At 36.4% G+C, this 24,247-nt stretch overlaps 2 protein-coding genes and 1 long non-coding RNA gene across 7 annotated transcripts; 1 reads left to right on the top strand and 2 right to left on the bottom strand.

Moving 5' to 3' along the window:
• LOC122089860 lies at positions 1 to 10,029 on the bottom strand. 5 transcript variants are annotated; one of them, XR_006143359.1, is made up of 8 exons: positions 9,737 to 10,029; positions 7,667 to 7,938; positions 6,932 to 7,583; positions 6,608 to 6,810; positions 3,172 to 3,416; positions 1,566 to 2,546; positions 1,335 to 1,468; positions 933 to 1,073 (listed from the first exon to the last, which is right to left on the bottom strand). XR_006143359.1 is itself a non-coding variant. In XM_042659594.1 (7 exons), the coding sequence occupies exons 2-7, from the start codon at positions 7,936 to 7,938 to the stop codon at positions 883 to 885; spliced, it is 2,775 nt and encodes a 924-aa protein (XP_042515528.1). In that variant the 5' UTR covers positions 9,737 to 10,029; the 3' UTR covers positions 1 to 882. The 5 variants fall into 5 exon arrangements, 4 of the variants coding, with proteins under 4 accessions (XP_042515528.1, XP_042515529.1, XP_042515530.1 ...); XM_042659594.1 differs by having other exon boundaries at positions 1 to 1,073; positions 1,335 to 2,546; XM_042659595.1 differs by having other exon boundaries at positions 1 to 1,073; positions 1,335 to 2,546; positions 9,778 to 10,029.
• Positions 10,030 to 14,954: 4,925 nt separating this feature from the next.
• Positions 14,955 to 21,668, top strand: LOC122088637. Its single transcript, XR_006143108.1, has 2 exons — positions 14,955 to 15,132; positions 20,829 to 21,668. It is a non-coding gene; the product is annotated as an uncharacterized LOC122088637 (long non-coding RNA).
• Positions 19,226 to 20,553, bottom strand: LOC122088636 (dehydration-responsive element-binding protein 2F). Its single transcript, XM_042657948.1, has one exon. The coding sequence runs from the start codon at positions 20,401 to 20,403 to the stop codon at positions 19,564 to 19,566; it is 840 nt and encodes a 279-aa protein (XP_042513882.1). The 5' UTR covers positions 20,404 to 20,553; the 3' UTR covers positions 19,226 to 19,563.
• Positions 21,669 to 24,247: the final 2,579 nt, after the last annotated feature.

Below are 24,247 nucleotides of genomic sequence, written 5' to 3'. Positions count from 1 at the left end.
AAAAAAAAAAAAAAAACATAATTGCAACAGTTACAGGTGAGTTCTTACTTTATTTACATTAAAAAATAATGAACAAAGTAATACATTGTTGTTACTGTCAGTCTTAATTGATGCTTTTGAGAAGATAATGCCACCAGTTCCTGGACAGATAATCGGAACCATGGCCAGCTAATGCCATTAGAAGCCAAAGCACAACCAGCATAAATTAACCCTTGTGAATCCAATTGAAATTCTTGAATTGTGAAAACCAGAAATACTATATTTTCTAGTCAGAGCACGGATGCAGCCTCTGTAACCCATTTGCTTCAAAACTGGAGAAAATGTATCTACATCAATAAGAACCGTATGAACTTGATAAAAAAAAGTTGGTTGTACAATGATATACAAGTCCCCAGTAGCATAGAACCATAGACCATTATAATCAGTAAAATATCTTCTCCATGTTGCTTTCAAAATATACCATCTTCAAGTTCTCTTTGGCAGAAGCACATTTATTCTGCTTGTTGACCAACATCCTGCATTAAAAACCAGTGCGTCCACGATAATTAACTGAGCCACGATGCTTGAAGCATCATCAATTCAGGGCAACAGCTTTTTGTTGCTTGAGAGCCCCCTTATCATTGACGAGGACACCAAAAGTCATGAACCAATTTGAACCATCTTGCTGTGTAGTTGATCACCACACTATGCCAATCTCCATCCACAATGCTATCTTTAACACCATCCCACCCCACCCCACATATGAGCTATCTTTAACCCCACCCACATCTAAACAAGTGTTGGTACTAGATAGCTTCCCATTCATGTCTTGGCTACCATGTATCTTCTTTGCTACGTCCTCGAAATGACAATAATTGATACAACCTTGCCAACCATTGTTGTTTAAATTCCAAAGTGGATGGGTTTTGAAGTAACACTCATCATGTTGGCAGGATCTTTCTGAAGAAAATTGTCAGAAACACCGGATTCACTGGCTTCTACATCAAAGCATGTCTCCTGCTCAATAGATATTGATCTACACGTGGAGGTCAAGATTGATTCAACATGCACCTCCACTATACTTCCGGTTCCCTCTGCAAACCACCACAAGAACAATTATCACTTGCCAATTGAGTTAAATCATATTATCAGAATCACTTGTCATACCACCTTGAACGATACTCAAAGCTAATGCATTACTATGAGAGATTGGGCTCAAACTTGTCCCACAATTCCCATTTTTCAGAACTCTTCCTGAGAAGTCATCAACCATCATTGGTTGCAATACTACAAGCATGTTTCTAGACGAAGACACCTGTAGGGATTGAGGTTGACATCCATATCATTACCAGTACCTGTTGGTTCTGTAAGATCGCTGCAATTACCATTGTCATTACTCGTGTGTTGATCAACCAGCCCTGCTGTTGAAAGACTCTCCATTAATGGATTCACATCCATCAAGCTGCCAGTAATGGTTCCCCCAACATCACTGCCAAAACCATTGGAAAACATCTTCCCGTGAGACTCACGATAGTTTTCAACCAACATATCATCTTGAATACCATCTTGATCTGTAAAAATATTACCAATAGAGGAAAGATCTGCACTCATCCCTCGACTTCCATCAATCAAGTCTCTACTTCCATTCTCTAAGACGCTAGTATCACATGCAATGTCACCAGCAGGCAATGTCATTGATGGTGAGGTACAGGTGTGTAATGAATCAAAATCCATCTCGCTGCATACATTCATTTGCTCATCAATCTTGGTTGGGAAACATGCCTCAACAACCTTAGTACCCAAATCACCAGCAACAGCACCACAAGCCTCATTTCCAACACCAAACACATTCCCATTGCAAGGTGTATTCTTCCTTGTACACTGGGACTCGTTTACATCTTTATCTCTGTTAGCAGAACCTTCGGTTTGCAATTGTGTAACAGGACATGATGCAGGCTGACAACCTTGATCAATTAATGAATTTAATTGCATTTGGGCATAAATAGATAGAGTAACAGCATGGTCACGAATCAAAGAATCATGTGGTGCACAATGGAGCATATTAACTAAAGTCTGGTTATACTGAAGAAGGCTAATAGATGGCAGAGCTGACCCCTTACTGTGACAAACTCTGGTTACCTTGATCACATGCTTGCACAAATTACCCATCTTTGACCATTCACAATCACATATAGCAAACTCAGAACCAGGGTTCCACACAATATGAGCCTTCTCTCGATCGAGCTGGCTAACAACTTTTGCACATCGACCTTCCAAAACAACATCAGAGTCTGGAATCTTCAGTGCATTGCGCCAGGATGTTGAACCACTCATCCACTCATCTTTACGATACCGGGCAAAATTATCCTTTCCCGAATACTCATCAAGCCAGAAGTAGGAATGGATTTTGGTTCCCAACTTATTAACCAGCCAATCAGCTCGTTGATAAACACTTCGGTCCTTCTCATTAAACAACCTGAGTTTGAGTTGATGATGGTAGTATTCCATAGCTGCACAAGTCTCCTGGCTTGCTAGTGGAAGAGTCTTCAATGCAGTAGTCCATGTGCCTGAACCACAAGAGGGAGAAAATGGTTAAAAGACGAAGAAAAATGTCCCTGCCTGATTAGCCACAAACAGATTTAAACACCCAACATAAGACAAATTATTTAAGTGCATATTTGGTTAAGCTTCTTGGACTGCTGCTTCTCAGAATCTAAGAGACCAGCTTCTAATACTGAGAAGCTCCAAAGTAAGGATCCAATGAGAGGCTAGCATTCAGATTTTTTCAGCCAGAAGCCGAGATACCCAGAAGAAGAGCATGAGAAACGTAGCCAAATATGTCCTAAAAGCAGCATATACTTGTACCCAATACAGCTCCAGGAATTTGTGTCTTCATCTTCATTACGTGAACATGACCCACAAATCAACCATGGACAATTAATTGGTAGGCCACCTTTTAAATGGACCATATTATAAAAGATCCACTCTCTGGATGGTGGCACGCTTCTCTAATCCAAAAAAAAAGGACCATTGAAAAGAATACGGATTGACAGTTGAGAAAAAGATAAACTTCAAATAGTGGGTTTTCTGATCAGTATATCTGGAGGAAACTTTGACGTTAGGGAGAGGACAAAAAAGTGATATTACAACTAGGGAAAAAATATTTCTCATCTGTTAATGAAAAGGACTAACCTATTCTTGGAAACCAGATTGCCCGGAAGTAATCCAAGAAATCTGAGCAGTCAATGAAATCTTCCATGAAACCCTCAAACAAATCCATATTGCCATCTCCTTTACAGATGCTATATACTGCCTCCCCGAGTCGTCTTGATATCTCCACACATATCTCCGTTTCCGAACATTTCTTTAACAGGTTTTTATGCCATGCATGGCGGACTCGCCAAAAGCAGATCAATACAGAGCATTGAAACACTTCCCTGGTAAAATACAGATAAAAAGATAGAATCTGAATCAAAATATATCGATTAACATGAATCATCTAGAGAATAGAGAAGACCTGACAAACCCAGATCACATGTTACAACATGGTCTGCAGTTTATGCTATGTCATCAACATGCCAAATTAATGGGCAACAAAATGGATTAAGACATACACCTGGGATCTCTACGAGTCTGAACCTATCCCCACCATTAAATTGTCAATGAAGCCATAAATGCCAATCAGGGTTTGAGTAACCCAAGTATCCGTAGACTGCGAGAAAAAAGTGACACTTAGCATTGGAGCCAAATTTGAAAAGATTCAAATACTTGGAGCATCTGAGTTTGGAGCTTGTGTTTTGGTTACTACAGCCTAGCTGAAAACATCTTAATTTACAGGTCTGTCAGTCATCTCTTTATCAACTGTGTTTTCTCTTAGGTGGTTTGGACTTGTTTCGTTTCATTAATCAGTCTAAACTGGAATTCCTTTACCTAATTAATTTTTGGCAATTAACAAGGATCCCTAAGAGTGCAAAAACTAATTTGAAGATCTGCTTTCCTCGTGACAACATCTGGACTATTAGGGAGGACAGGAACAGAACGTTTCAAAGTAAGCATAGAACCTATGTTGAGGTTATCAAGATTATTATGTTGAAGATTGTGAGATGACCATGACCATAGTTGTCAAGGTGTCACCTAGGCATTCAGGCGCCTTCAGGTGTCAAGGCGATGCCTCACTTTACTAGATGTAGGTAAGGTGACTGTGTCGGCATTGACTTGGTTCGCTAGGTGGCTGGGCGGGCACTTTATGCTGTTTTGTGGTTTTATTTATTTATTATATGATAAAGATTCCTTTCCTACCTTTTTATTTGGCAACATACATGATTATAATGCTTGCAATACATGGAATCATTGAATCTTAAACCTTACTATACTGTTGAATCTGGTTATACCACTATTATAGTTAATTTCTAATTCTCCCCTATAATCAATTTTGATCCTCTGTGTCATATCAAATATCACTGAACTGAACTACTGAAACATTTTCTTTTATCAGTTATATTTAACAGGTGGTTTTTACTGCTAGTTTGTTATGAAAATGGATGTTAATTGAAACAGGCCCAATTAAATTAACATCCACTGCAATATCTTCTTTATTCAATTCATTTCACAGACAATTTTACTACCATTTTGTTTTTAAGTGTTTTTATTTGTAGGCTCAATTTTATGGCCCAGATTTTAGGTCCATAAGGGGTGCACAACATTAGTATTTTAATTAGGTAGTTAATAATAGAAGTGGGGCCCAATAGCTATTAGTTGGGAAGTTATCTGGTTAGATAAAGTTTATCTTATTTGTTGGACATAGTTTGAAGGAAAAAATGCTAGTTTTGAGTTAGATTAAGATCATTTCTAAAGAGTCTACATATGGATATTGAAGTTGTAATATAAAAAAAAATTGTTATTTCTTTTATTATTTAATCGTTTGAGTCAAAGAGAAGCTTAGGTTAGGTAGATTTCTATTTTATGTTTTCTTTCCATTTTATAATACATGTAAGAGCTAACCTCACCCATGATTTAGAATGATGGAATAGAAATTGCTTTGTTTTATGGTCTCTTGTCTATCTCCTCTCTCCTCACTATTTCTCTTTCCTTGTCTACCCTCTCCTTAATCTCTTTTTTCCTGCCACAAGTAGATCCTCCATCATCCAATTTGCATCAACTTCGTATCAGAGCTAAACCTTGACATGGATACCATTGATCATACTCTCTTGTTTGTTGTCTGCCGAAAACTTCAAGCCATGCAAGAAAACCTGCGAGAGGTTGAAGTGTATCTCGATGAGAATTGGCGGCAATGCAAGTAATTTAAGAACCATTTTCTGGTCACATCCAATAGTATGGAATCTTCCTTCGACAAACTGAACTCAGTCATTCAACAATGCGTGGAAGAGCAAGAAGATGAGCCGCCAACGATGGAGGAGGAAGTGGCTCTAGTTATCATTGAAGAACCACCCAAGGAGGAGCATAAATTGGTTGATATTTCAATTAAACCAGTCAAATTTGTGTGTCCACTTTGCAACTTCAACAACGGACTCATTACCACAGATTTTGTACCATTGGATTGTATTTTTATCCATAATTCCGTAGGGTCAAGGGTGGAAATCGATCGTGCGTTGAAGATCCTACTGTTATATAATGCAGGAGCATGATAACCACCATTGGGCTTGTTTTGACAGTATGTGGTTATGGGATTATGTTTTAAGTGTTTTATTCATAATGAGCTCAATTATAAGGCCCAAATTTTAAGTCCATAAGAAATTGGTATTTTAACTTTCCATAGTTGGGAAGTTATCTTGTTAGATCAAATTTATCCTATCTGTATGACCTAATTTGGAGGGGATAAGGTTAGATTTGAGTTAGCTTATGACTCTATTCTAAAGAGTCAACATATGGAAAGGGTTCTTTATCTATTTAAGTTGTTATTTATTTTATTATTTAATTGTTGTAGGAACCTTAGGTCGGACTTCCATTTTATGTCTTTTCTCTGTTTTATAAATACATGGAAGAGGCTAGACCTCACCCACAGTTTGGAATTATGGAGTAGAAATTAGTTTGTTTTGTGATTTTTGTCTCTCTTTCTCTCCTCTCTCCTCTCTCCTCTTTCCCTCTCCCCCATGACTTCTCTTCCCTTCCATTTGACAATCGATGGGGGAGGGAGTTTACAAGATTTAAATTATTAAAAAAAATAATAATAATAATCTAATCAATGCAAACTTTCTAATCAGTAACAACTAGAAATAATAAGATAAGACACTTAAAGAATTAAAATACTGAACCAGGCCCCAGACCTAATGACAGCCATCTAAAATAGTTTTAAAATAAAATAACCTCCTAACTAATAGCTAATGGACCACACATAATCTTATCCATGTATTTAATTTCGTGCACCCAAACCCAACTTTTTGGTTTATAAAAGAGGCTTGTTACATTAATAAACCCAAAAATAAAAATCCCAAGGCCCATGAATCCAACTATGGGCCAAAAAAAGAGCCCAATAACACCATTGTCATATACCGATGATAATATCATATAATTGAGTCAACAACTGAAGCATGGGAAGGAGCTTCATGCTATTTGCAGAAATACAATGGTCTAGAGACAAGGTAATCAGAAGAAACATCAAGTAGCTGACCTGATGGCTAGGATGTCAGTGCAAGGATCATCCACTATGAGCCCAGCCAATTTCCATGTTGGATCTTTTGAATGGACTCTATTGTAAAGAGCCCGAATCCACTTATCTTGAGTATTCACACTACCAAATCTTGATGTTACTATCCAGGCAACGGGGATAGCCTTGTTGTCTGAGTCAAAGACGAGGAAAGTGTGAACAGGATACTGGACAAAAGCCACAGAAAAAAAGAGAAAATCAGCATTAGCTTCAAAAGCCTTTAAAACTGTCGTTAACTTCAACATATGACAATTAAGATATGCATGATATATATAAATCAAAACGGACCTTCAATTTGTTTGATCCAAATCTTGAATCAGATGCAATGAGGCTTCGGTTACCAAACCGGATCATTTGCTGCAACTGCCATTCTGTTTGAATGCCCAAAGTAAAAGGGTCTGAATCAGAGAAGTCTTCATAAAAGAAAATGTCATTCTGATGGCTCTCAACCCACATGCCCACACTAACGGCATCATCTTCATCCAGTTCATATGTGGAGCGTCGGATACTTCTCTCTAATCTCCGAACGTACCTATGAGTGAGAAGGTCATCACGGTTACTCGGCCCGCCTTGTCTCTCCACCGATTCATTGTGCCTTTGCATGATGGTTTCCACAGACACCCCAACATGTAAAAGGGATAAGACCCGGAGACGGAGATCATCAGAGATATAAGGTGCAAACATGGCCCGTGTACCCACAGCCTTCTTATCTTGTGGACCATGGCAAGGTAGCCCCTTCTCGTCTACATGCTTATCATCATCATATATGATAAGCGCAACTGATGGCTCAGCAATTAAGCGTTTCACAATAAAATGACACTTACAACCTCTCTTTGTATTAGGCCGACCAGCAGATTTATTCTTTGCGACATATGTACTCCTGCTGGGTCGTACAATCCCACCCTTTCTATGATCATCAGGGCCAAAGGAACACCAGTACCTATTGATAAACTATATAGCTTAATTGACAGAACCAAAGGGTTTGGCAGTAGAAATCCTCAGAAGCAAACAATAGAGACTTACAGAATATACTCAAGAATGCCATCAACCTTCGGCTTGTAAGCCATTTGTGGAGGCCTTCTCCTCCTTGCTTCAACATGAAATCTGGTGGGGCACTCTTTATTAGATGATTCACCCCTGACAAAATCGTTGACTCTAGCATAAGGGATGAGAACAACTCTATTCATTTTGTCACGCCAACCTTCCACCTTAGTCCACACAAGATCAGCAGCAGAAAACTCCAAGGATGGAGGACTCTGCACAGGGAGAGAGAAGATCTCATCCCATCTCGCCATCTGCAACCAATCAAATATTATGTGATCAACAAGTGAAGTTTTTTTTTCCATTGATGTTATAACATAATCCTCGTGTTGTAGTTGGCAAGGAGCAGACAGTTAGGCATCTTCCTCGTCTTAATAAGAGGTACCAAACACAAAAAACTTTTGCAAGCAAAAAGACCATGAAAAAATATCATTTTGTTCCCCTTGGATTTGTTTGAATCCGATAATGCAATACAATATTAGAACAAACAAAAGTACCATCTGAGTTGTATTATATATCCTGGCACATGATACTTGCATTAATCCAGTCAGAGTGTCGTACAAATGTCCAGACCATCTAAGCCATGTCTAACTCATCCAAGTCATTCTGACTAATTTCGAAGTTCGGTTGAACAACTACTAAGCCTTTCAAACCTTAGCATGAAGATCCTAGATGACGAAATGGTGGATCTTAACTTCTTAATAGAAAACAACTTATTTCATAAAATAGCTAGAACAATAGAGTACAAAACTCCTTAAGAGGACGATGCTCACAGCCCTAGAGAAAATGATCAAAAGATACTAGCATATGAAATAGACCCATACCCAACTATTGAATATATATCTGTTACAGTGGATAAAAAAAGTCCAAGCACTACCCACGCCTCATGACTACCCCTTGTTTCACCATAAAGTCCATTAACACATTTGCTGGCCTTGATTTTCTACCCAGATTAATGCCCACGTAGTCTTCTTGTAATGAGATATGACAATTCATAAGGGCCAATTACAGCCATAGTATATTCATGTCATAATATTTCTTGACTGTTAATACACTATCTATTTCAATGGCAAATTGCATGGTTTTCTTACCAGCACTCAAAACTAATACCATCTATCTCAGAAGAACAGACCAATGAAATGGTCAGCCTTGAAGGACAGACATGAGAAATGGAACATGAAACTAATACAAAATAAAAAATTAAATGTCTTTCGTTAGATGTGATAGTATAACACTCAATTTCATATTAGATTAAAAAAATTAGAAGTAATTTGTAAATTCTGAAGGGGGGGGGGGGAATAGGCTGTCTATGTGTTGAGAAAGAAAAAACCAAATCTAAAAGACTTTGATAAAACTCAAATATTTATGTAAGTCATACAACAGAAAAACAACAATGATAGAAATGCCATGACATGGGAAACTATAACCACCAAAAGATCATGAGACTGCAACCATGAAATTCAATGAAAATTCAGTGTGCTAGAAGCTACCGATTCTTTTTAATTTAAAACTTCAAGATATAAACCTTCAAGTACCATATACCATCAGAAATGAAAAGGAAAACCTTTAAAAAGCAACACTATATCATCAAATTAAATAAAATTTTTAAAGGTGTTCTTTCTAAAGAATAAATCAGACAAGATTGAAGAAAACGGAATAAACAAGTCCCACACGCCACCCCAAAAAAGTATGATATCCAGTTGGTAAATATCGAGATGTTAGACCCAGTTCCGCAACAAAAGAATTCGATAGAGGATGGTCTTACAAATAATATTCTTCCTGCAAGGTCAGAAGTAATAATTAACTTTAGATAAACAATAAAACAAAATAAATAGTTTCGCTCTAATTAAAGCCTTGATCGTCATTGAACTCTCGCAAAGAATTAAACATATAAAATCCAATACAGGAGAAAGGAGAACAACCACAGAAAGAGTTCAAGTATGCTTGTCTCTGTGTGGGCGTGTGCAACCAGGGAGGGGCTTTAGATTAGTACAATAAAAGATTGAAAACAACGTTTCAGTGGAAGAATATTAAATGGGTGTACTATTTCACCTAAAAACAATTGATGAAGAGCTTAAAACAACAGGATTCACCGAATTTTGACCAAATTTGCACACAAGAAGGCCTCTTTGCGAGCTGTAAGAAGCTTCAACCCTCTCCTGATTCCTTCAAAGCTAGAGCAAGCCAGAAGCAATGGAAGCTCAGAAGAGCTAGGGTTACGGTTTCGAATTTCCAGCGTTTTGATGAGAAGAATATGTGAACAATACGTGTTTGTCTTTCTCAGCCTCCGAAAGAAAGAGAGATGGAGGCAGAGGTGAGAAGACGGGGTTTAAGGTTTAAGGAGGGGGGGGGGTGAGGGAGCATCAAAATGGAACCTTCTTCGGGGGATTTTGTCCACTAGATTGAGGAGCAAGAGAATGTAATTACATCGGCAACCCTAATAATTTTTGAAAATTATAGAATGAACCCCTCTAATTTCTCCTTATTCACATATCTCACCTTTTACCGTGAAAAGCAGATTGCGAGGATCGTCCATGACGCGCATCGGAGTGCATCGCGCCCAACGGAGATGCCGCTTGCGAGAAGAGTAACATTACCAAAACGCCCTTGTCCACTCCTGCCTCCTGGTTTGTGGATCACTCCCTGGAGTCCTGGACTCTGTAGTGAAGTTGGGGTTTAGGCGGTTTGTCGGGACGTCTGTGTTTGCGGGTCGGGTCTAGAGTAAATGGGTTTTGGTTGGCCTGATTTAACATATTTTATCTTCGTAGTCGGTGGAAGAGGATAAAATGATAAATAGCCTATGCTTTTGATAGGTTACGAGTCGAAATTTACTCTTCTCGCTCGTAACAAATGATAGCATATTCTAGGAACTAGGGTTTTAATTGACAAAGGTTGGATCTTACTGCAAGGGTAAGGTTGTTATATTGTCACAAATCGTCACAAATTCAAGTTGGAAAAACAGTCTCTCCTTGAAAGCATTAAAATAGTCTTCGACGAAGCGATGAGTGGCAATAAAGATTCAATGGCTGAGGTGTATGCTAGATTTCTAGGACCCTCCTAACCGTTGACTTTTTACTGCCACTCACCATTGAGGATTTTGATTTCTCTCTAAAATTGGGTCCCACTCCTCTCCAATGACTTGGGCATCCAATGTCTCCTTCCCGAACAATAGAATCATAACCACATGATTGTATGATCCTAGAAGTAATGCTAAAATAAGTAGGGTCTTGTAGTCTCATCTTCAATTGAGACCTCATGGTGATATCATTTTCAGTTGAAGTGGAATCAATACAAAACCAAAGTGCTTGATACAGTGTACTGTGCCACAATAAAAATAAAAATATCATTTGTTTCTAGATATGGCACATTAGGTGTATTTTGAATGGCTTCAACCCGTGGAGCCCACAAATTACCAAGTCTCTAAAAATCAGCCACAAGAATCTATCACCATAATAGCTAGCAATTGCATGGTAGCTTCATCTTCTGAAATGGACACTGAAAATCCCTACAATGGTTATACTTCTTCCAGAGACCGATCATATATCATAATACTCATAAATGGTTATATCACACTTTCTAATGATTTGAATGCATATCCCAATACTTGTCAACATTTAGGGATGCTTGTCCATATCATTCAAGCCTTTGGATAGGTAGGAGGTAAATGGGTGGTATTAGAGACGATTTTTCGCCCCCAAAGTGGGAGTAAGAGTAAGGCTGCAGCCTGTAGCCATTAGCATCAGTATCAATTGATCAATATCAATGCCAATCAGTCAATTTGATACAAACACACCATAAACAAAATCCATGCATGGAGGAGGAGAAGAGTTTTTTATCTACTTACCGGAGATGGGATAGTATGGTCTAGAGCAATTGGAATAAACTCCGCCTCCAGTGGAATGAATTGTCCAAAATACCATCAAAATGTTGATTTTTATCCATCTTATGCCCCTGGACTACTGTGGTATGTCAGACCAGCATATTAATGAAAATATAGTAAATGTAGTTATCCATGTAATGATGGAAGGTGATATTTCTGAAAATCACAAGACAAATCTGAGACTTGCATTTTTTACGTTTTTTCATTCTAAATCCTTTGTTCCCATTTAGAGTTGGGAGAGTGCACACATTGTCTATAATACTTATACCCATGCATGGACATACAAGGGAGGGATACCAATGCAAAATGGAGAATTTGATTGAATTAGAATTTAAAATTTGAGATGTGACTAATCTAGATCATATCCTCCATATCCAATAGTTGGAATGAACATATCATTTATCCATGTGATAGAATAGATGCTTTGGGACATTTGATGAGCATCTACGTTTAGATGGTAGATAATAGAAATGCAACCGTTGTGAACTATCAAGGGCTGATCGAGCCATGAAACTATACGAAATCCCCTCCCCATCATATTTGGACGACCTTAGTAACTGTAACCTTAGTGCCCAAATGGTAAGAGGGAAAGCAAGAGCAAGTGCTTGCATGAGTGATCTGCAAAAACATCAAAATTAAGGGAAAAGGAAGCGCATGCTCTCCCCTCTCCCTCGTGAAATATGTCATTTTACTCCCTATTATTGGGTTGGCTTGTATGATATTAATATAAGTAGACAACATGTATAGATCCTTCACCCTAAAAATAAATATATTCTATTATTGTTGGTAATGATTTTAGATTGTCCCTATACTAAGATTACATATAGATGGATTATAAGCTTCAATAAATTGAAAATTAAAGGACGATGAACAACAAAAACTACCCACACTGTTTGATCCGATAGGATTATAAGTTTAAAATTGTTCAAGTAGATCAAAATTTTAATTTACCAAAACCAAATGTTTATTAGAAGACCACATGCTCTCACCGTCAAAAGGTGTGTATTTTATGATTGTTAATAATCAAATTTCTTGTGCTAACACTATGGGCAGGATATGCTAACATTTCTATATTTCTCTTTCTCTTCTCCTCATAGAAAATGATATTACTACCTATTGTGTATTTTTCTATATAGCATCTTATTGGTACGCTCTCGTATGTTCAGAGAACCCTCTCTAATTTTTAATGAATAAAAACATTTGAGTTGTCAAGGTATGATAGGTTAGCACCTCTGTGTTTGTCTCTCTCTTCCTTGTATGAAATGATCTGCCAGGCCTGTCCTCCTATATATTCTTTCCTAAGTTGCATCTCATTGATACCACTTGTATGCATCCTCCGATGCTTCTTGCTCTAAGAACCCTTTTCTATTAAAATTGAAGAATAAGAAGAATAAATAGTGGATTCCACACTAATCATGCATGCTATGAAATGGAGCAGAGGTACTCTTTATCAACCAATACTCACAAACTGCACTATCCATTTGCTCTATTTTTTGGTGGGATCCAACCAATAAAAAGATGCAGTAGCAGTGGTGTTCTATCTTATATTCCATTAGACGTGTTTTGAATATGGTGGCAGTGTTTTTATTTTTCCTTATTGTGGGAGAAGGAAGCCAAGAGTTCCTCAAATCTCAATCCTTCCAGGTTCCAGCTCATAACACGTCATCCGCTTTCGAGCTTTTTTTTTTGTTAATAAATACTTTATCCAACTCTGTTGGTCTGTCCTCAACATTTTAAATATTCTATGAAATTTAATAATGAAAAGACAAGGTTACCCTTAACATATCAATAAGATGTAAATATTGAACCTCGTGACCATATTGCGCTTAGGGTACATTTATTTTGTACACATGCCAAGAATCAAGATTGAAGTTCCATTTGTTCTAAATATGTGAGAATCTTATGCTTTACAAAAAAAGATAATCTTATGTAAATTGTCATCAAAATTGGAAAAACATAAGTTATAATTTTTTTTTTTTGCCTTTTTAGTATAATATATTTTTTTTAAATGGAGACAAATTCAATTATTTCCCATGGGCAATGATGATTTATGAAAATGAAAAAAATGTGTCAATAAAAAAAATAATGAAAAGTCACTTATACTTTTTACCCTTAGTTTAAATAATTTTTAGCCATAAGATGAAGAGCAATAAAAAAAATTAGAAAAAAAAGAGATTTCCTTATTGAAACTCCTCAGGATAGACCCTCAACTTGAGTGTGGTTTTGCATTTCTTCCCCCCCCCCCTCTTTAAGGGTTGTATATTTTTCTTTTGCTTTGGTAATAAATTTTAATTATTCAAAAAAAAAAAAAATCCTTACGGTATCAAATAATTTGTAATTTTTTTTTTACCCTTTTAGTATCATACACATTTTCTTATTAACGAGGATAAATATTGTCATTTTAAATGTGTAATCAAAATATGTTCATGACAATGACATTTTTTGATAATGAAATAATGATATGCCACTTTCAATTTATTTTTAAATATTTTTCTATATTTTTAAATTAAAAAAAAAACCCTTCAGTAATAAGACAAATTATAATTAAAAATATGTTAAGTTCTAAACACAGCTCCCACAAAAATATATTACAACTTCTCACTTGACCTTTTTGGTTAAGACAACTTCTCACTTTATCACCTTGAGGAGAATAATGTGCCCTTTTAAGTTTTACTTCCTTCTACATAACTTGGTTGATTTGGCAGCTAAATTTATCTTGTTACATTTAAAATAAGTTATTTACTTGATAATTAAGACTAAGACAAGATACTCTTCTAGAAATGTCAAACAAGAATTTTTGACACTTCAAATCAGTGGATTGGTTTATAGATTTAATAAAGATATAATAGTTTGATTTTCATTTCGGTTCAACAATGGTTCCTTGTTATCTCCTTAAAAAAAAAAAAAAAAAAAAAAAAAGGAAAAGAAAAGAAAGAAAAAAAGAAAGAAGAAGAAAATCCCTACTATCTAAATAATCACATATTTGTCATAATTAATTAATTAATTAATTAATTAAAACTGGGGAAAATATGTCTGGGAAAGGGTAAACCTCCCATTCCATTAGTGGCAACCTAGGACGATATATCTCTATGGAGATCAAGGATAGAAGAGAAGAGAGAAGGAAGAACATAATAATAATAATAACATTTTTCTTCTCTTGTCTGAAAATTTCATTTTTTTCTTTAAATCAAAATTTTGCTTCTTTTGTTTTTTTGGGTAAGAAATCAAATTCGTTTAGGAAACACTAATGAGAGACAATTTGGAAGTTGAAATTAACCAAGTCGGAGGGCAATTTTGGAAAATAAGGGTAATCTCGGCAATTCGGGAAATAAAAATTAAACTTTGCGCGTAAGAATTAAAATTAAATAAAAAAGAAGAACCGCCCTTGAACGTTCAAAGTCTGAACTCTGAAGTTCGCTCTCTGTGTCTATGGTAAGTCTTACCACACAGTGAACTGCAACAATGGAGGAAGGGAAGCCCTCGACTCCACAGACTAACAAACGAATCTTCTGGCATTTCTTTGGAAGAGTTCCTCTTGGTCATGGATCCTCCCATCGACATGAAAGAGGTCATCTCTCTCTTTGAATTATCTTTCTGATCTCACTTTCCTTATTTCACGTTCTTAATTTTTATTAGCATTACCTTGGTTTCTTTCTGATTCGAAAAGATTGGTTTTCTTTTCTATGGATATAGGCATAATGTTGAGAGCGTTTTTCCTCCCTTTGAGATTTAATTGATTTGGTTATTGGAATTTGTTGATTTGTTTCTCTACTTAGGTTGAGTTAATGGGGAAAACAGGTGAAAAAAAAACATTTTCTTATTGGTTTTAGTCTACCAAGGGTAATTTTCTTCCTGTCCACCAGATGAGTTCTTCATGTTTGAACTAGTTTTTGCTCCTTAAACTGTCCAGTACCAGAGTACTACCTTTTGAGATAATGTTTATTAATTTTGATCATCCACATTTGGTTTAACGTGTTTCTCACATTTATGAAATTTCCACTTGAACTTCAAGTGGAAATTTGCACTTCCGTAATTGAACTTCAAGAACGGAATATCTGAATGTTCAAGGGGTTAATTTCCATGGTGTGTGCTTTTCTTGACGAAACTTGTATTTAAAATTGATTTGATTAAATGAATGCATATTAAGCTTCCAAAACTGGAGAAGAAAGAATCCATCTGGCACAGCATTGATAGTTCATGATAAAGTGAGAAGTTATTTATAAAACAAATCTAGGCTGATTTAGGACTCCCTCCCTCCCTAAGAAGAGTTGTAATCTATAATCTAAAAATTATTGCTCAGTTCAAAATAGACTGTCATTATAGTTCTACTAGCCCTTTTTTCCTTGAGGAGCCTACTTATTTGCTCCTACCTTGGACGGGCCATATTTTAGCGGCCATTGCGAACAGGATTCTTGAACATCTGTTTATCATCTTGAGAAAATTTCAAATGAGTTTGTTTTTTCTTTTTCTTCTATCAGTTCCTTATTTATGATAATGAAATTTATTTTATTTTGTTATGCTTTGCTTATTTATACAAGTGAAACTAGGTTTCTAAAGGATGGAGTACAGTGGGGATTTCAGAGTTAGTGGCTATCACTTTTAAAATTGTTTTTCAACCACCAATGTAGGATGCACATTTCAACTGATAATATAAGTAACATGTCATAGAATGAAGGATCCCATTGATAAAACTGAGATCCGCCTTAAGAAGCAACCTACTGTTGCCTTAATTCCTATATTATTTGGTGAGATGCCACCCATAAGCCTTTTAATCCAATTAACTCCGATTTCCATTGCTCGAGGGGCTTAAAAATTTTGATTTTGTTAGTCCATCTATGTTGTCACTTTAGCAAACTAGTTGTTTAGCCACCACTTAGTGCTTATGTATAGAAACCAGAGTTACATTTGGATACCCCACTCTATGGCCATTTGAAGCCACATAGGAGATTCTTCTGACCATCAAGAAGTTGGTACCTGCTATATTTAGCCAATGGGCTGTACTATTTCATATCAGAGTATTCTAGTTATATTTCCATAACCCATATGGAGATTACTTTGATTAGTGCAAGTACAGGATCGATTAGCTGCCTGAAGGAGGAAATTGAGTAACTTCTTTCTCACTGGACCATTAAAGCTACAACCTTAGTTACACTTGAAGCAAGTATGATTGTGCTTCTGCCTCTCAAGATGAATAGATCCTATCCTTTTCTCTGTCGCTACAATGAAATAAAATAAAATAAAAAGCCACCTTGATTCTGGGGACGAGCCTTGCTTTCTAATTGATATTTCTTCGATCTTGTCATGAGTAGTTTAAATCAAGGTTGAAACCCCTATTCACCTCAAACCTCCTGATCCAATTTTCCAAACAGTTTTCCCTATTTATTGAGCCAAATTTGAAGGTCCCTGGCCATGATATAAGAAGGTGGGTTTCTAGATTTGCAATGAAACATATAAATGTCGTAATTACCTTTCATGTGTGAGGTAATGTGTGGTGTGCTAGAATGTCAGAGATATTACTTGGTCTGTTCTCCAGTAAACATGGATATATGTATCTCTTTAGATTATACAGACATTTCCTCCAGTTATGTTTTCATATAACCTGGAAACTGGGAAATTAGAAGCTGAAAACCACAGTGACTCTGATATACATTGGCCATGCATGTTGAATCTTATTAATTATATTATGTTCCAGAGTACGTGATTATGTGCTACATGATTTAGTGGTATATTTAGATATGAAACTAGATAACAGCAGCCCTATATACCTGGTCTCATGAATCATTAATGATAATATCAACAAATTATCATTACTAGTACCATGACATAGTGCTATACCTGAAGCTCAATTGTGTAGGGGTAAGTCCCAACACCAACTTGACCCCATGTTGAACAATATTTGTAGTTCAGAAAATTATTGCATCTATGTTCAACATACTTCACCTTTTTACCTTTGTGTTCTGCTTTCTTCTGTCTTATGTCAATTGTGATCGCTAACTTCTCCTTGTCCTTTCTATCGTTCAATTTAGGTTTAGGTGGACAAGTTCTTGCAAACAAGCACTTAGAAGTGTTCTTTGGTACCCATTTCTGTTTGAGTCCTTGTTTGTTAGCATTATGAAGACAATTGTACTTGATGTGTCATCTTTTTCAACAAAAATGACAAGTAATATTTGAAGACATTTTGGTCCTTTTTTGCTCAAACCTAATGGAACGATATAGTCTATCTACATGGCCTATTCCAAGTCTATTTGGAGTTGAGTTGCCTTGGCCAAGTAGGATGTTCAAGTTCCTAGTTCCATTGGTAAATTTCTCAAGTGAAGACTTGAGATCCTCAACCTTGAGAGATAATTCATCGTTATTTCTCTCAGGGAACAATTTTCCTGTGGGAGTTTGGAGACTTTCTTTTCCAAAATAAGACATTTTTCTAATAGTATTCTCATATTTTCCAAATGATACTTGAATTCTTGTTGAAGCCTTTCATAAGATGTTTCCTCATCTTCTTCATTATCAATCTCATTATCAGACTGACCAAAGCCCATGAAGCAAACAAATGACAATTTTCATTGTCATAGACATCTTTGCACGTGCTTGAATCAAGTTCATCCTAAGCAGCTGCCATTGCCTTTTTCTTTTGATATTTTCATCTTTATCTTTAATTTGGCATTCATTGGCAATGTGACTTACATGTTACTCCATTTTTCCTGCAAAGACGACTCTTTTTTGGCAGTCCCAAATTCATTGTCCATCAGACAAATTGATTAATGAGTTTTAAATAAGTTTACTAATTTTCTCTGTTGCATTGATTAACACATTTATTTATCATCCAACTCTCTTAAATAAGTAATGAAAGTGCAATATTAAGAAATGAGAGGGTTTTCAATGCCGTAACCACTCCTTGACTCTGGGATCTTGCAAAGGGGATGATCAATGTGGGAGGGTTAGGTTTCATTTAAGCATGCTTCTCTGTCCCGAAAAGAGAAGGGACAGAAGCATCTTCCTTCAGTTTTTTCTGAAGCATAGACATAAGTATATAAAATGGCTCATGGAAGCTATGCCCTTGATTCTAAATCTCAGGTTTCGAAAATTTAGGTCAAAATTTCATAAACCTGGTCGAAACCAGGTATTTTTTCTGTCCTTTGTCAGGATCCTACACTATTTCCGGAGGCAGGACCTTGTTAAAATGGATTTCTGCTATGTGATTATATGATTCATTTTCTTTCATCTGTTCCTGTTTAATTTAGTGTGTTAGGAATATGCCGAATTGAACTGTTGCTCAAACTTTCAATGGTAAGGTTGCTCATTGCGACCAAGTGGTCGCGGATTCGAGTCAGGAAACAGCCTCTCTGAAAAGCGGGGTACGGCTGCATACATTATGACCCTCCCCAGACCCTACAGTGGTGGAAGCTTCGTGCACTGGCTATGCCCTTTTTAGTAAGATGCTGACTTGAATTGTTGCTCTTACTTTCCATTTGTTTGCTGCCTCAGACTCTTAATCGGATGGGTAGGATTTCTTAACCAAGAGATTCCTCCAATCTGAGAGGGGGCTTAATGTTCTGACACTTTAAGATGCTTCAGTTTTAGCTTCACAGCCTGACTCCAAACAAGCAAACAAATGGAGTAGAGAAAGGAGAAAAAATCTAGCATTAGAAGGAAGGCCATATTACTTGTTAACAGGAATAATCCTGTATAAAATAGTTGAGACTTTGAGAGATGCCATATCGAAGCATGGAAGCCAAAAATCTGACAGATACATTTATCTCTGAGACCAGTACAATTAAGCTCTTGATTTTGTCAAACATAGATGATTTCTTCTACAGAAATCCCTACAACTTGCAAGACAAAATCAGGCTTACAAAGAGATGTGTAACTTTGACTTTATTACTTTCTGAAAGATACTCAGAGTTAGCTGAACTACCTTTCATTTCTAGTGTTACTTACACCTCACTAAATCTAAATTCTACCAAGAAAAAAAAATCCTACTTGCCAAAATTGGCTGACCTCTTCAATAGTCCCAAATGGTAGGGAATGCCAGCTCTTCATGCATATCATTGATCTGAAGGTCACTGGACTCTACTCCCTGATGATACTCTATTCCTGGCATATCTACCAGGCTATCCCAGTTGAAAGTCTGCTCTTTAAGAGCTGCTAGCCCATAATCATCTAGAGGGGAAGATTGCACTGGTAGAATGCTTCTGGGGGTGTCACTGTCATCTGATGCATTGTCTACTTTCAGTACACCCAACTGCTGAAGAAATTCATTGAGATCTATCTGAGGTTTTTCTTCACGTTCCTGTTGCAGATTCCCAAATGAAATCATCTCTTCTTTGTTGATCATGTGGATATTATCCTCTGTGATCTGAAATGCAGATTTCAAATCAAAGGAAGATGAGCATGATGAAGACGAGCATGTTGGCGAAGATTGGTTTTCAGCTGAATACTCCTGGATCCCTTGAATGAGGTGAACGGCGGGTTGGACATTTAAATTTAGCATTCTGCATGAAGGAAACATAGAAATGATGTTCTTGGAAGGAAACCATTTGAACTTCTGGGATTTGCTTGGAGGAGTGGAATTTGGTTGAAGATGCGGTAGATTGAGGTAAGCATCAGGCCCATACAATCTCCTTGCAGCTTCATCATATGCCATGGCAGCTTCTTCCGCGGTGGCAAAAGAACCCAACCAGAGTCTGGTTCTCTTCTTGGGCTCTCTGATCTCTGCAACCCATTTGCCCCAAGTCCTTTGTCTAACTCCACGGTACTCGCATGTTGCATTCTGAGGGCCACCCTTGCCTCTTGTAGGACCTTTCTTCCACGGTTTTGATGTAGCTTTCCTGTAAGAATCCATGTTGGATTGGCTGAGAAACTTGGATGGGAGAGAGAGATTGCTTGGAAGAGAAACTAGGAGTGGTAAGAGATGTTACTGAAGGCGCAGAATTTGTAGTGATTGAGACCGTGAGACTGCAGCTCGGCTTAAATGCTGTCACGTTTGGAGAAATTTTTTCAAGCCCCTGTGACCGTTGGTGATCAGTTAGTACTTATAAACTTATATTTTAAGATTGGTATAAAAGTTCAACGTAATATCCCAGTCCTCTTCTTTAATTCTTGGCATGATAGTTCAGAGCATGTCCACAATAATTTAGCCATTGAATTGGTTTCCAAGTAAACGCTCAAGAGCATGTTTATAACTAACTATTATTATATTTGTATAGTTATCTATTAATTGACAATTGATCTGTGGCTTTAATAAATACATGCTTTCATGTCTTGCAGGGTCATGAGGCTGTCTTGATCATGTCCAACATTACTGGTCTTCATGGATTAACCAACTTGGGCATCTGGCCAATCTGGTCCGACCCACCAATGGGTCTACCTTTTCAAAACCTGGATTGATGGAATACAGAACAACAACCCAATCAGGATTGGCTTCGATTCAGCCAGAATTGGTCTGAATTGGCCTGAACCCTAGAAACCCTTCTTGGATTAGCCAATTCAACCAATTTGATTCGGACTTTTAAACCCTGAACTGAACTCTCTAATCAACTCAGGTCATTTGTCTAAGTGCAGGGTCAACCGGGGTCCAGCAGAAAACAGCTGATTTGGCTGGTTCAATATCTATGCATGACTGAAGCTACACATCCATGTGAATCAAAAGTCAACTTGCATGGTATGTAATCTTAATTTTATGTTATTTGGTATAATTAAAAGATGAAAATAATTTCAAAAAATTTGGGGCCCACAATGGACACGAGAGTTAAGGAGGGAGCGGGAAGAAAGAACCAAATCTTCTGAGTTTTGGACCACATGATTCCCAAGATATGGTGGAGCCTGAACCAGACAAAAAAAAAAGGGGGATTATGATACATGTGGGAGGCAACATCAGACCAGGTCAACTCTGTCTGGGTAGTCTGCCATCTGGACCTGTGAACCATCCTGATTCCTTTGTCCGTTCATAATAAAAAATATATCAAGTCAAATTAGAATGGAAATTGATTGAGTGAACCCTATGCCTCTTCCTAGGATTCCTTACAAGAGAGAGAGAGAGAGAGAGAGAGAGAGAGAGAGTGTTTAAAACCGTGACAACTATTAATATTGAAATAGGGGTTTTGTAAAGGTTGTTTAAATTGTTGCTCTAATGTATGATATTGTTTTATAGTCTTTCATTGCTGTTCTTTTCTGTGACAGAATCATCTCTATTATTGAAATAAGGGTTTGTATTGAATATCTATGAAGATGGTCTTACTGTCTTAAGACCTTTTACACATTGTTTTAAAATTAAAATTGGATTGATTCATCTGCATTGAAATCAATTGTGATCATTTTTAATTTTAGACATTCTAGAATGAACATGGTTTCAAGTATCGGTCTGGGATCGGCTGTATCGGATTGGTATCGATTAAGATTGATCCCTGATCTGATATCAATCGGATCGGTATCCGGATTGGTTATTCAGATAATTTCAGGGATAAAATAGGAAAAAAATAATACCTTTTATAAAAATCAGGGATAAAATAGACTAATACCCACCGATCCCATCCGATCTGGATCGATATCAGATTGGTATCATAGAGATAGACCGATACCGATATTGTCCCCTAAATTCTTGAGAATGACCAATTTTAAGAATTTTGGAACCAAATTATTGGGTTTTTAAATCTGAAGAGTCAATTGTTGGATTTTTTTAGATCAATTTCCACTGATTTTGCACCATCTTATTTATTTTTCATTTTCTTTTTTGATAAATTCACTTTTTTGTTTTTCCTGCCAATCATAACATGATTCACGAGAGACCATTATCTCTCTCTAGCACGTCTAGCAAGTCAACAAGGCACGTCGTTTTTGTATTGGTAGGTGCATTTAGGCAAACATGTCTAACCATATGTATAATTGTTCTCTCTCCAATTATCCAATCCTATTTTCTTAATCAAATGGAAAAAAGTGTTTAACTTGAACTTCTGTAAGTCAATTATAAATTTTTTGATGATTCTTATGAGTAGAAGAAGTTCATAACTGGTGCAAAATTACCCAGTTAGGCTACTTCAATCTATATGTTTTCTCAAGTTAGGGGAACAGATCTCTACTGCATTAAGTTTAGAGAATGTTTGCAGGACTAAAGGGTCAGCTAGCCCTCTTATTATGTTGCACAAGGACAAGGTACAATAATAGGACCCAATATACTCTTCTGAAGCTTTATTTTTGGATTTCTTGTTCCCATAAACCGTAAACTAAATCATATATTTCAATTTATAATGCCTTCACATGACTCAAGATCCTATGAACTTTGGTCCAATTCAAAAGATTAAGCAATGAAGTGTAGGTAGTCCAAAGGTATATGAAGACATCTAAACACCCATACTTAACCAATGTAAGATTATTCTCATATTACCCATGTAGCAGAAATGGTTATATATATATATATATATATTTTGGGGTAAAACAATGGATAGACAATTTATAATTGATAAAGAAATGCTTTGGTACTATGTTAAAAAAGTGGAATAACTAATAAATGTGTAAGTTCAACCTTAAAGTTTAATCTATTAAGTAGGAATAACCCAATGGTACACGGAGAGAGAGAGAGAGAGAGAGAGAGAGAGAGAGAGAGAGAGAGAGAGAGAGAGAGAGAGAGAGAATTGCAATTAGATTTTTACCAACAATAACTATTGACTTTTTTTTTTTTTTTAATACTTATTAAATATGGTAACTTAATTTTGGGAAGATGTCTCCGCATCAACCATATGGATTGATGATTTAGTATGTTAACTGTTGTATAAATTTTGGGTTTCCTTTATAGATTACTTGTTAAATTTGGTGATCTATCTCAAATTCTCAACCATATGACCACTATATCTTAAAAAAAAGAAGAAAAAAAAAAGACTATAGAAGTCAAAGAAGTTCTAGAAGTGATATAATTATGATGAGTTCTTCCCTATTCCAAAATTTGTTATTTCAAGATACTTTAATGGCTAATTTAATGCATCTCTTAATGGTGTTGCTATATTTAACCCAAAAAAAAAAAAAAAAAAATGGTGGTGTGGTTATAAGACTGCTCAACAAAATGTGTAGCTTGCATGGTTGGTCGTCCAAGATTTTTTTAGGAATCCTGTCTCGCCAATTTATTATTCTTGGCGGTTCCATTTCAAATGTAAAGGAAATAAAGCAAAGCAAAGTGAAATCAAATCAATACTAAATATAATTTTTTATAGTCATTTCTTATCGCATAATGGTATAAGTAGAATAAAATCCAAAACATACCAAATTTAGTAATAAAATGTTACTTTACCCGAGATTCAAATTCCTTTAATTTAAAAAGGTAAAAAAAATTTCACATTGAACAATTCAATAAAAGGATCGTTTCACTAGTGGGGTTGTGCCAGTTGCCAAATTAGTTTCCCTTCACCAAAGAAGATCGGAACAATAACATTGACTCAGCCTTATCCTTCCTAAATGAGGTCAGCAAAGGTGATAAGAAAACTTTCCTTTATTAATATGATTAGAATTAATTTTAGGTAGATTACACATTATGATTACAAAATTTACCCTTTTATTTTCAGAGTTGATTTTTTTTCTCACTTCTCTCTAGTTGCAACAAAACGGAGCTCTAAGGAGCCCTTTCTTGCCACTGAGGCTGCTGGGTGTGGAAGGTCAATTATGTAATGTTGAGTTCCATGTGAAAACAACTATGAGTTTTA

The sequence above is a fragment of the Macadamia integrifolia genome, chromosome 9, assembly GCF_013358625.1.
Source record: "Macadamia integrifolia cultivar HAES 741 chromosome 9, SCU_Mint_v3, whole genome shotgun sequence".
Classification (NCBI taxonomy): domain Eukaryota; kingdom Viridiplantae; phylum Streptophyta; class Magnoliopsida; order Proteales; family Proteaceae; genus Macadamia; species Macadamia integrifolia.
The sequence above is the reverse complement of the archived record's forward strand: the minus strand, read 5'-3'. Positions and strand labels throughout refer to the sequence as shown.

Bases quoted from the DNA above. Each gene is read 5' to 3' on its own strand.
- LOC122088636 (XM_042657948.1), bottom strand. From the start codon at position 20,403: ATGGATTCTTACAGGAAAGCTACATCAAAACCGTGGAAGAAAGGTCCT.
- LOC122089860 (XM_042659594.1), bottom strand. From the start codon at position 7,938: ATGGCGAGATGGGATGAGATCTTCTCTCTCCCTGTGCAGAGTCCTCCA. The intron at 7,584-7,666 runs GTAAGTCTCTAT...GTTTATCAATAG, and splicing joins GGCATTCTTGAGTATATTCT to GTACTGGTGTTCCTTTGGCC. The intron at 3,417-6,607 runs GTCAGCTACTTG...GTATTTTACCAG, and splicing joins ACTGACATCCTAGCCATCAG to GGAAGTGTTTCAATGCTCTG.